General features: G+C 38.4%; 1 protein-coding gene across 1 annotated transcript; it reads right to left on the bottom strand.

Moving 5' to 3' along the window:
• Positions 1-266: 266 nt before the first annotated feature.
• On the bottom strand, positions 267-11,423 carry LOC127621968 (tribbles homolog 2-like). The gene is made up of 3 exons (XM_052095813.1): positions 10,319-11,423; positions 7,444-7,736; positions 267-2,882 (listed from the first exon to the last, which is right to left on the bottom strand). Exons 1-3 carry the CDS (start codon positions 10,586-10,588, stop codon positions 2,408-2,410), a joined length of 1,038 nt encoding a protein of 345 aa, XP_051951773.1. The 5' UTR covers positions 10,589-11,423; the 3' UTR covers positions 267-2,407.
• Between the last annotated feature and the right edge of the window lie 273 nt (positions 11,424-11,696).

The following is an 11,696-nucleotide window of genomic DNA, read 5'->3' as shown; positions in this document are numbered from 1 at the left end:
ACTTGGCAAATCCAAACATTTTTCCAATAAAATTCTCTCTAGACTAAGAATGTCCCATTAAACATATACATTATATGTATAATCGTCCACTGGCCACCCACTATATGAGTATATATGTATTTTTAAAATCTCTTAACTATGGTAGTGACTGCTAAATGTGTTAAGTCATGATTTAATAGCTTTTATAATTTGTCGCATTATTGTGAGTCTGGTTAGGACAGTGTTACAAGATTTTAGTAAAACAAAGATACGATATTCAATGTGCAGTTCACAATTTATTTACTGAATAAATCTGGACAAAACACCAAAATTTGTTACATTACAATCAGAGCATCTGAGGCAGACATCCCACCATGCACTCCCCCCTCCCCTTGAAAGAAATAAGGAAAAAAACAATGAACAAAAAGAATCCTTCAACATCAGCACCTAATCAGTGACAACTTAGGTAGGCAGTTCATTCTACAGAAGGGGGAAAAAAGCTCAATGACCAAAATAAAATTAAAATCACACAGAAAATAAGTTCTAAAGCACAATTGGAGTCCTAGCAATATGTAAAAATCCTTTGTTAGATTCTTCTTTAAGGAAGGAAAAAAAAACTCCCCTCTTGCTAGGCAGGCTAAAGCATTCAAAGGGTACATGCCATATACTAGATATAAATCACGATTTCAAGTAACATTGATATACGACGAAACATGTCTACATGTACCCATTCAGAACAAGATCATTTCACAGACCTATGCAGGCAGTAGAGTTAACATGAGGTACTCGAGACCATGCAGTCGTAGAAATAGTCTAATATTTATGGAGTCAAATGCAAAAAAAGGAAAAAGGAAAAAAGAACGTTTCGGGGCGCTAAATTACTTGCACTGATGTTAGATCGATGACTTTCGAACTTAGGACAGTCTTCGATATAAAAGTCAAACCTGTCCTGTGTCAAATGTATTGCCTACATTATTGGTGAAATAAACTCTTTAAGAATATGAAAACAGAAAAAACCCTGCACGTATTTCTTTTTAAATATAGTAGTAGTTACATTATAAATAAAAAGATACATTTTCCTCCAGCAAAAGAAAAACTAAAATTAAATAGACACTAGTCCAGAGAGGTGGAATCGACCATTCTCTAAGCCTAGGCAAGTCAAGTGCTTGATGTTTTTTTTTTTTTTTTGAAGGCTCGCGGAGAAAGTTTCAGTTCAGGTTAGAGTGAAAAAAGCAGCAATTATACAATAAAAAGAAACAGCTTAATGCAAAACAAATATTTCTCTTAATGCAGGCTTACACAAGAACAAAGTACAGTTTGGGATAAGAGGCTAATTCTTCAGCCAGCATCAGCTAACATTTTGTAGGTCTTTGCAGTACTGAAATGGAGGGTTATAGAAGAGCAAACAAGTTTAATAAAGTACTTAAAATCAAAAGATAATCAAAATACAGACACAGCCAACAAATTGCATTGAGGAATAGATAAAGAAGATATGGTTATCTTCTTTGACAAATCAGTTTGAAACAGAAAAGTTGTTGCAGTTTTGCCTGATATATTGTTTGTTCTCTTCTTGGCTGTGGTCTCCTGTGCTGTAATGCATGTTTGTAGCTTAATGTGACTTGTACGCCTTTTAAGCACCACATATAAGGAAAAAAATAAAAATAAAAGGACCCTGCTGAAAAATTTTAAACCAGCTTAAACCAGCCTAAGGTGGTTAGCTGGTCTTCCAGGCAAGCCAAGCTGGTTTTGATGGTTTTAGAGCGGTTGTGGCACTTGTCAACTGGAAGACCTGCTGGCTGACCATCTTAACACCAGCTTGGCCAGGCTGGGAAACCAACTAAACCAGACTTGGAGACCATCATAATCAGCTTTGCCAGACTGAGACCCGAGTTGACTTTCAAATAACTTATCCAGACTAGGAGCCTAGTTAGACCACCTCAAACCAAATAAGCCAGGCTGGGAGACCAGCTAAACTAGCTTAAAGCAGCTTGACCAGGCTGGAAGACCAGATAGACTAACTTAAACAAATTAGCTAGACTATGATACAAGCTTGACCATCTTAAACCAGCTTAGCAAGGCTGGGAAACATGCAAGACCAGTTTAAACCATCTTGGTAAGGCTGGGAGACCAGCTTAAAGCAGCTTGGCCATGCTGGCAGACAGCTAGATTACTTTAAACCAGTTAAGACCAGCAAACCACATTGGGCTGGTTCAAGCCATTGTTTTAGCTGGGGAAAAACTAAATAAGTCTTGCTACATCACTCAACGCCATTAGCATTGTCCAGAATTCCTAGCTGTAGGTGTTCCACACCACCTTAGCCGGATACGACCATATCTCTCCATGGAATGGGAAATACAAGACACCATTGCAATGAGTGTATATTTTTTAAACTCTAAAGAACGTGGCAAAATGTCTGACGAGTTTGTGCTCAGCTAAAGAACTGTTCTAGTTCTTCTTCCATTTTGGCCTCTGGTACCATTTGGTCCAACTCGTGTTCTCCTCTCCCGTGGGCAGCAGTGGCCGACGTACCGGTGGAAGCTAAGAACCAGGGGTGGTCCAGGATCTCTCGAGAGGTGAGGCGTTCTGCAGGTTCTCGCCGCAGGATGCTACGGATGAGGCATCGCGCCTTGGGTGTCAGCATCTCGGGGATGCTGAACTGGCCGCGGCGGATCTTGCTGAACAGCGAGCTGGGCTCTACATCATGGAAAGGATAGCGGCCCACCAGGATGGTGTAGAGCATCACACCCAAGCTCCACACATCTGCCGCCTTCCCCGAGTAGCTGCCATTTGCGTTGAGGATTTCCGGGCTTACATAGGCTGGACAACCATGTTTGTCTGAGAGGGAATCATCCGCCCCTTCCAAAAGGTATGTGTCCTCTAAACTTTCCAACATTACAAGATTCCTAACAAAGACAATAAAAAAAAAAAAAACACAATTAAAAAAGCAGTATTTGAAATGGGCCCATAATAAAGTGAAATTGGTCAAATTTCCAGCCAGATATAGCAATATTGGCTCAATCGTCAGTCTGGTGCGTGAACATCTGTTTAATCAAACAATGCAAGTCGTTGTGTTTTGGAAACCAGTTTAAAAACAATTAATTATTTGTTCAATCTTCAATGATGACTACGAAATGACTGACGAACTTGCTGGCCAAAAACTGAAAACATTTTGAAAGTAGCAAGTTGAAAAATACATAAAATGGTGCACACGTTCTTTAACAGGAGATGCATTTGGAGTTTTCACGGCATCTATATTGTGTGACAGTTGCAGAACTATACAGAAAATAAAGTGAATTCTGGATTACTACATTGACTTTTTCCTGTGATATAGGACATAAATAATAAGAAGCTTTTCAAGAGTAGGTAATTGAGAACTATTATAAGCTTAACCATCATGAAATGTCATTTAAATGTAATCCGTTGTGTGCTGTGTGTTTAACTTACCAGTACATCAAGATGTCTTTTTTCTGTCAATGTAGTTCAGTACAGTATTTTATGTTGAGTTCTAAAAGCCTTTATTGTAAAAGATTGTGTTCATAGTTTTATAGTGAGAAAAAAAAATAGCTTTATTTCAAGTACTGTGTAGTTGCTACTGTATACTGTATGCAAACAATGCCAAAGGAAAAACGGTCAACACTACATTACATTGTCACAGGAGGATTTTGCAGATGCAAATGCAAGACAGAAGTCTCTTACAAAACAGTGTTCCTCTAAAAAGTTGTCCATCCAGAAAGTCCCTCTTGGGGAGTACCAGAACTCTAGGTGGGAAAGGGGCTTAGGCCAAAAACTGAAAACGTATTGCATGAAGATGTCAAATTCATCAAAGGGAACTAATGTTTGGTTATGCTGGCTTTCAGGATGGATCATACAAAACTTAAACATAATTGTCTATGAACGTCAATGGGACTAACTAACTGGCCAAAAATACTTTTCACAATTAAAGTTCAGGAATCCTTGGTTCCAAAACAGCCAATTCAAAATAAGGCCATTTTTACTTGAAACTCCAAATCATATTTTTCTCTACCACAGTTAAAGGTTGGTAGTTTTATGACAGCACAGCATAAATATTCTCAACATATTGGACGGTAAATCCCTTAAATAGAAAAGCAATATAAAGATAGCCTCTAGACATTCCTGTCAGCGAAAGAGCCGTCCACATGGAAATCTAGAATTCATCCTCCAAATTATAAAAAGTAGGAATAATACAATGCATGAGAAAGGATTGCTTAAAACCACACTCTTGCCCACCATCCTACTAGGGATGAGTCACAATATTATGTAGATTGGAAAATATGTCGTTTTGCACATCCAAACACAATACTAATGCAAAACTTAAGTTGATGACTGTTTCTTCATCCAAAAGTAATATGCTTGTGTGATTACAAAGACAAAAAACTCTGTATCAATGCATCAGCACATGCAATGAAAACATCTATGAGGTCTTCATCGAGCTGCCTTGTGACTCACATGGAGTCTGAATTATGAAACTATCAGAATGAAACCGTACGCCTACGGAGTCTCTGCTAAACATCCAACCCTCCGATCACAAAATAGTCATTATTTTTTTAACACAAGCAGTATTCTACTGCAGAGATATGTTGCAGGCCACCTAAATTACCTCAAGGTCAGAAAAGAACAGGATGTCCCCCTTCTTTGACCTGAACTTGTGGCCTGTATCCATATACCAGCAAAATGACATAATGCAAAGAGAACACGGCATGCTCAAAATATTCCCGTAATGACATGCAGCACATGTGAGTCACAGCTCCAAACCACAGCAAGTTACAACAGGTCAAGAGCCTGCAAAGAACACCTGCCCACATGACAGCAGAAACGGAGGAGGACACGTGCACCAACACACCAGTACATTAGAGACCGATTCCAGACTAGAAATTTGTAAAACGGTTTTCAAACTATGGTCTGCAGACCCCCATGAGGGCCACAAGGGGGTGCAAGTGGGTCTGTGCAAACTTTGAGGAAAAATTAAGATTTGACAAAATGTATTTTATTTTTAACAGTAAGAAATAAAAATTATCCTTATATATTTTGGTAAAAAATTATAATTATATATAACAATTAATAATATTAATTTCATTATTTTATTTACTTATTTTATCAAGTGTGCATCAATCCTTCTGAGCAACGTACATTTACATTAAATTAATGTAATTAGGATTACATTTGTGTTTTATCTTTATCTTGCTTGCTAGTTAATTTGCTCACTGGATGTATGCCACGATGCTTTTAAAGCTGCTTTGGATAATATTTATTGTGAAAAATTCTAAACAAATAAATTTGAATTGAACTGAAAAAAATTCTGTTATTCTAATATTGGGTAGAGGAAAACTATGCAATTTTACCTTCATATTTTCCAGACATTATTTTAATTTGTTTAATGTCATTAAAACAACTAACAAATATAAAGCTTTTTTATTATTATTTTTGTGAACAACATGTATTCTTTATAACATCATCACAATTACTATTTGTTACACCCACTATAAATAGGACTGTAAACATGAAAATGTGTCCTTTGCAAAGTGGATAATAATATTAAAAGAAAAATTTGAAAACCTGAAACTTCATTTAAAAAATGCAAAGGCTCGTGTCGGGATGCTGAAAAAAATTGTGCAAGTTGTGATACAATGTAAAAAAAACGTCTGATGGAATGTGTATGTTATTGCAGTGGTGCTTTAAAGGGGATGAATTTAAAGATTTTTTCCAAAATAGTTTTAATGTGCAAATGGTCTAACAGCTAAAGCGCAGGCACGCTAATTAAGACATCACCACTATAGATACACTACAAACTAAACATATTAAAAGTAGACCGATATTTCGGTTTTAACGATTACTCATGCCGATAGTTGCTTTTTGGAACTATCGGTTATCTTCAAAAATCCAATAGTTGCCAATAGTTTTTCTTCATTTTGTAATTTCAAAATAAGAGTCTCCAGTGGGTTTAGGTTTCCAGTGGCTTCTTTATACTTAAAGTCCCATGTTATGCACCAAATCTGATTTTTTTTTCTAGTTATTATTGGGATTTTGGTTGAACAAAAAACTGCATCTGGGATTTTGTTCATTTTAGACTCTTTGTTTTTGCCCGCCATAGTAAAGAATAAATATTTTTTTGACATTCTTTAAATCGATTTTAAAAACTATTGGCCGATCAATCGGTTATCGGCCTTTCCCACCAGCTTAGTAATCGGCAACGTCAAAATCCACTATCGGTCAACCTCTACTAAAGATATAAATTGAAATGTATATAAATTAGTCATAAATAAACTATCCCATCCCTATTCCAGGCACTGTAAGCCATAGTGTGCGACAGTAGAATGTCATGTGGCTGTCGTTCATGACATAACCGGGTCAGGAACTCACTAAGCTGAGGTATGCAGTTCTGTCTGGTTTGACTTTCTTTCTGGTTCCAATCTTGGTGCGCCCTTGGTGTTTGATTTCTAGCCAGGGTAACACTCACCACTCTTGGCCACATATACTGTACATGCTCGCATCTTCAATCACTCAGTGAAAGGTGGATGGTTAACACACCACACCATAGAGCATGGGAACAGTAAGGTCACCGGGCTCACATTTAAAGCACCGGGCAACATTCTCCATTTCCATTGAGTGAGCCAGAGGGAATCTAGATGAGCTCACTCATTTGACGAGGTGGGGGGAGGGGTGCCACTGCCATTTAGTTTCAATGTTAGGGCCACCCAGAATCATAATGCATGCTGGGATTATTTCAGAACAATTATTACCAAGCATATGGTCAGGCAAATATGTAAACTGCGCATTTAGCATATTGGTGCAGTGTAGTCTGGGCGAAACTAAAAAGCTAGTAGATAACCAATACAAGGTATTTCAAAACCAGACCCTTCAAAAAGTACTATGGTGGAACTACCATGGTAATACAATGGTACTTTGATAAATACCATGTGTCTGTATGATTACAAGGAGTCTGTTCCTAAATCTAGTGAGCTGCCTAGCTGTACACTGCCTACACAGATGGAACCTAATAAGTGACTGTGGCAGAGAGGAGGGTGGGGCCAGGTCATGATGCTGCACACCCGGCCCCTAATCAGGCTAATCAAGCCCTCGAGAGGGATAAAGGTGACCGGAGGTGGCAGTTCGAGAGAGAGTTACGGGCAGCTGCCCTGCATGTGTTTATGCTTGTGTCTTTTTGTTTAAGTTTATTATTTCTCTTTTACCTTGTTACTGTGACTGAATTGGAAAGGTCTACATAGGCAGAAATTCTTCACACCACAACAAATAATGCACGGCTTGGGAGACTCGACTTAACTGATTTTAATATTTCTAATATATGACAAAATAGTTTGACATTAACATGTTGCTAAGTTAATGATGATACTCAAATAAGCCTATAACTACATATCGCACACAAATATTTGGCAAAACAGTCTGCTTAAATGCAACCACAAGATGCTTTATTGGTAGTGCCTTTACCTGTCCTCATTCTTGAAGACGAACTTCCTCAGCTTCAGGTCTCTGAGCACCAGGCCATTGTCGTGGCAGTGTGCCACAGCGGATGCTATCTGATGGAAGAGTCTGGCAGCTTCTTCCTCTCGCAGCTTCTTGCAAGTGCGAACGAAAGTGTGCATGTCGCCATGGCTGCTCTCGAAAAACACGTATGCTCGCTTATCGCCCAGAAGAATCTCCACAATCTGGTTAATGTGCTCATGGGTGCCCAGCACAAAGTAAGCAGCCAAGGACTCCTGGTATCGACTGATATCAAACACCTGGAAAGACAGAGAAGCATTTGGAATTCAATTAGATGTAGTCATCGATTTTCCCGACATTTCAGGTGAATTGCAAAGGTATTAGACCTGAAGACAAGGGCACTCTTTAATAATTAGAGGCAATTAGTTTCGTTAAATGGATAGTTCCATCAAAAATGAAAATTCTGTCATTATATAGTTATGTCAGTCAAATCTGTTTTTAGGGCTGGGCCATATGACTGCATATCTTGATATTTTAGAGCTGATTGACGATATTCAATAAATATCTCAATAATTATATATTTGTACTAAAATGGCATATGTGTTTTTTTAAAGCAAAGGAACTATCATTTAATCCAAACAGCCATTGCAGCCAAGTATACTGTAAATGATTAATGCATGAAATAAAATTAAAAAAATTATGAAGCAGGGTGCAATTTGCTCCAAGTATTAAACATATAGGAACCAAATATATAGTATATATATACATATAGTGTAAAAAAAGTTAATTCCTTACTGGGACACAGTGGCTCAGACACAGAGGCTACAAGACTCCAAATTAAGTAAAATATCAGATGCACTTTATTGTGCAACCAAAATAGAATGCAAATAATATTTTTTGTGCATCCCCAAAAATAAGATATGCTACATATCTCAGGTCTTTTAATGTTAAAGAAGCCTGAAATACAACTGGGACTCTTATTTTGAAAAGTATGCACTCATAGCTGCTCAACCAACGAAAGGAAACAAAATAGGCACTCTTACAATCATTTACAATATATTATAATATAAACAATAAAATGTCAGAACTTTCATTAACAAAATGAGCAGTTATTTCATTAAACAGCACAACCCTCTACAGAAACATTGGACAAAAATCACCATTGGCTAATGTGCTTTTAAATGCCGGCATTTTGACCCCATCTAAAAACTAAAAACTGAAAAAGATATTAAGCAAAATGGGAAGGGTGCATCTTCACATATGTAGAGTATTCATATGTGCTAGTATATATATATAAGAACAAATATTGTTTTTGCCAATGGAGTCATATGGATTACTTTAATGCTACTTTTATCTGCTTTTTGGTCCTTCAGATTTCTGGTCACCATTCACTTGCACCAAAATGACCAACATATCTAAAAATCTTTGTTTGTTCTCTGCTGAAGAAAAAAAGTCTTAAACTTCTGGGATGGCATGAAAATAACAAGGAGTGTTTTCATTTTTGGTTGAACTGTTCCTTGAAGGTCATAAACGGTTAAAGCAATACCCGATCAGATTCGCCTAATACCCCGATTTTGTTTCACATTAAAACATCTTCATTGGTGTTTGTACTGCAATTTGTACTGGCTTATCCAATGTGCGAACGTTTTGTGTGTATGCCTGTTTCTGTTCTGATGTCAATTAATCTGATGGTTTCAAATCTATTGTAAATGCGATTTTCTTCCATTGTCAGAATTTTTGAATGAGCTGATATTTGGTAGTTATCAGCATATTGGTGTGCATGTCACACTCATTGAGAGTGAACCAGTAGAGAGTGCTACTTCTCTCATGAATGTGCCAAAGACAGCAAGGGAGGATGGGAAGATTTTCAGTGAATAATTATTTAATTTTAGGTCTGTTCCTAACAATATCGCTACCAATACTGCTTTGTCCTGACTTGGACCAATTTTATTATGCCTCGTTTTGTGTTTGGAGCTTGACAGCCCCAGTCCTCATTCACTTTATGTAAAATAGCAGCCAGTATATTTAACATGCTGGTGACTAAATAATGACAGAATCATCATTTTTGGGTAAACTACTCCTTTCATTTCATGAAAAGTTAACCCTGATAAATGAGACCATGGATAAATCTGTAACAAAAGAATAGAAATCGAAAGGCATTACACCTCTGCAGCAATTCAGAGTCTTCAAAAACATAAACTAATTTTTTTATGTTAGATCTTAGTAACAGACACATAAAAGAGAAAGAGGCTAAATATAACATGCCAGTGGTGGACATTAGAGGCCATTCTAAAATCAGGAGATAAGAGTTTGCACTAATTGCGTTTCACCCAAGTCAACCCATTCACAATGTCTCATGTTTCAAAGTCATGTGGACTTCTGCTTGCATAGAGCCATGCATTCATGCATGCTCGCTCTCGCTCTCTCTCTCTCTCTCTCTCTCTTTAAAGGTATTCCCCATTTGATGCTTTTTTTCACGTGCCTATTTAAAGAACGTATCACTTAACATCGTTTAATTGTTGAAACGACATACACATTGCAAAATAGCAAACCATCAAGTGTTCATTCAAATAATTAGAGAAAAAAAATGGGAAGGTCACTCATTTGATATGAATGAAGACATTGATTTTTTGTTTCAGTGTTCAATATTGACAATTGCATGGCATGCATCTTAAAAAAAACACCTTAGTTATAAATGCAATAAGCTAGATACTGCAAATTATTTTATTCATGCATCATACAATGACATATTTTAAGAGATATAGGCTATCCATAATGCACACAACCATTGTTTGCTATGATTTCACAAGTGTTCTATTACACTGTTGTGCAATAATGAGTTGTATCTAGATCTAGAAACGCATATTAGAGAATCTCTTACCTTGCACACGAGCTCTTCCCCACTGTGCAGGTGGGTGGCTCTAAAAACGTGGTCTCCCTCGATGGGCTCCAACAAAAGGTAATTTCCAATGCAAGAGATGCAGTGAGAAGAGTCGGGGGTCTCCGGGGGGCTGGGAGATCCTAAATTGGGACTAAAACTCTGGCTCGATTCTGTAGTCCTTAGGCAAGACAGTTCCTCAAAGTCGTGTGCTTTATGCCGCGATCGCCCATAACGCGAAATGTTAATGGGACTGGATCTCTGTATGTTCATGAGTATAGAATGAGGTACGTTCTTGAGATCAAGTGGGGTTTATAGACGGATCTGAGGGAGTGGAAGTGTGACACACAGTTGCCCTATTTAACACTGTTCGAAGTGCATTACACAACAAAAGGCATGAAGGCAGGAGCGATTCCCCTTGGTGTTAATGCTTACACCGGTGCTATGCAATATTTCTGTGCGTTACTTGCAAAAACAATAATTTAGTTTTAAACATACATGCAATGCATGCACGAATTTTAAACGGTTTTACTTTATTTTTTAAATATGTTCTGCGATTGTTACGCGATCTGCATTGTAAAGCGCGATACAATGCAAAGACTTTGTAACGTCACATTCAATGTAGCGCAGATGGGCGCGCGGCAGGTAAATAACGGATTTTTTTCGCGTTGAATTGCATGCAATGCAATTACGTAAAAAGTGCCAGCTGGCGGAAAACACCAGTGGGATCAGATATCCTGAGAGGACGTTCCGTTTTCATTCAAGCGGGCCTCCGCGCAAATAATTTCCATCCAAATATGGCAAGGAAAAATGTTCCTGATCCAGATCACTAGTCCTCTTTTGTTATGCCTTGGCAGTGGATGTTCTTGCGCGCAGCATTCCTTTCCTTTTAAACTCCGGCGGAATTCGTCAAATATTTGCACTAAGGCAGAAGGGACGGCCGATTTTCTCCCCGGGCCTGTCCCTTGTTTCAGCAAGCCGACACCACCTTCATTTTTATTTAACTTACGTGGCTGTGAATCTAGTCCATTGAGCGCGCGGGGTCAGCTGCACACACACTCAAACACACACACACGCGCGCGCTGTGTTCCAGTGCACGAGCTGACTGACTGACTGACTGACTGAGGCTCGCCGGACAGACCGGGGCTCTCCACGCGCAAGACCGACCCGCCCCCTGGCGTCACAGCCAACCCACTCACCCATTGGTCGACCGCCCTTGATGCGGACACATCCACAGTCTTGCAATCCATCCATGCGGCCATGTGAGATCCTAGTTGTCCTTGAAGCACTTTAAATTGTCTGTCTATATGGTAGATTCTAGAGAGTGGAAATATACGTGCGCCCTGGATGATTAAATGTTACTTCCTTCAATTTACATATA

Source organism: Xyrauchen texanus, chromosome 28 (genome assembly GCF_025860055.1).
Source record: "Xyrauchen texanus isolate HMW12.3.18 chromosome 28, RBS_HiC_50CHRs, whole genome shotgun sequence".
Taxonomy (NCBI): Eukaryota; Metazoa; Chordata; class Actinopteri; order Cypriniformes; family Catostomidae; genus Xyrauchen; species Xyrauchen texanus.
The sequence above is the reverse complement of the archived record's forward strand: the minus strand, read 5'-3'. Positions and strand labels throughout refer to the sequence as shown.

What these genes read in the sequence shown, in the direction of transcription:
- LOC127621968 (XM_052095813.1), bottom strand. Translation starts at nt 10,588, where the DNA reads ATGAACATACAGAGATCCAGTCCCATTAACATTTCGCGTTATGGGCGA. An exon ending in GGGAAGAGCTCGTGTGCAAG is followed by an intron (nt 7,737 to 10,318) that starts GTAAGAGATTCT and finishes CTGTCTTTCCAG; the next exon opens with GTGTTTGATATCAGTCGATA. An exon ending in GTCTTCAAGAATGAGGACAG is followed by an intron (nt 2,883 to 7,443) that starts GTAAAGGCACTA and finishes TGTCTTTGTTAG; the next exon opens with GAATCTTGTAATGTTGGAAA.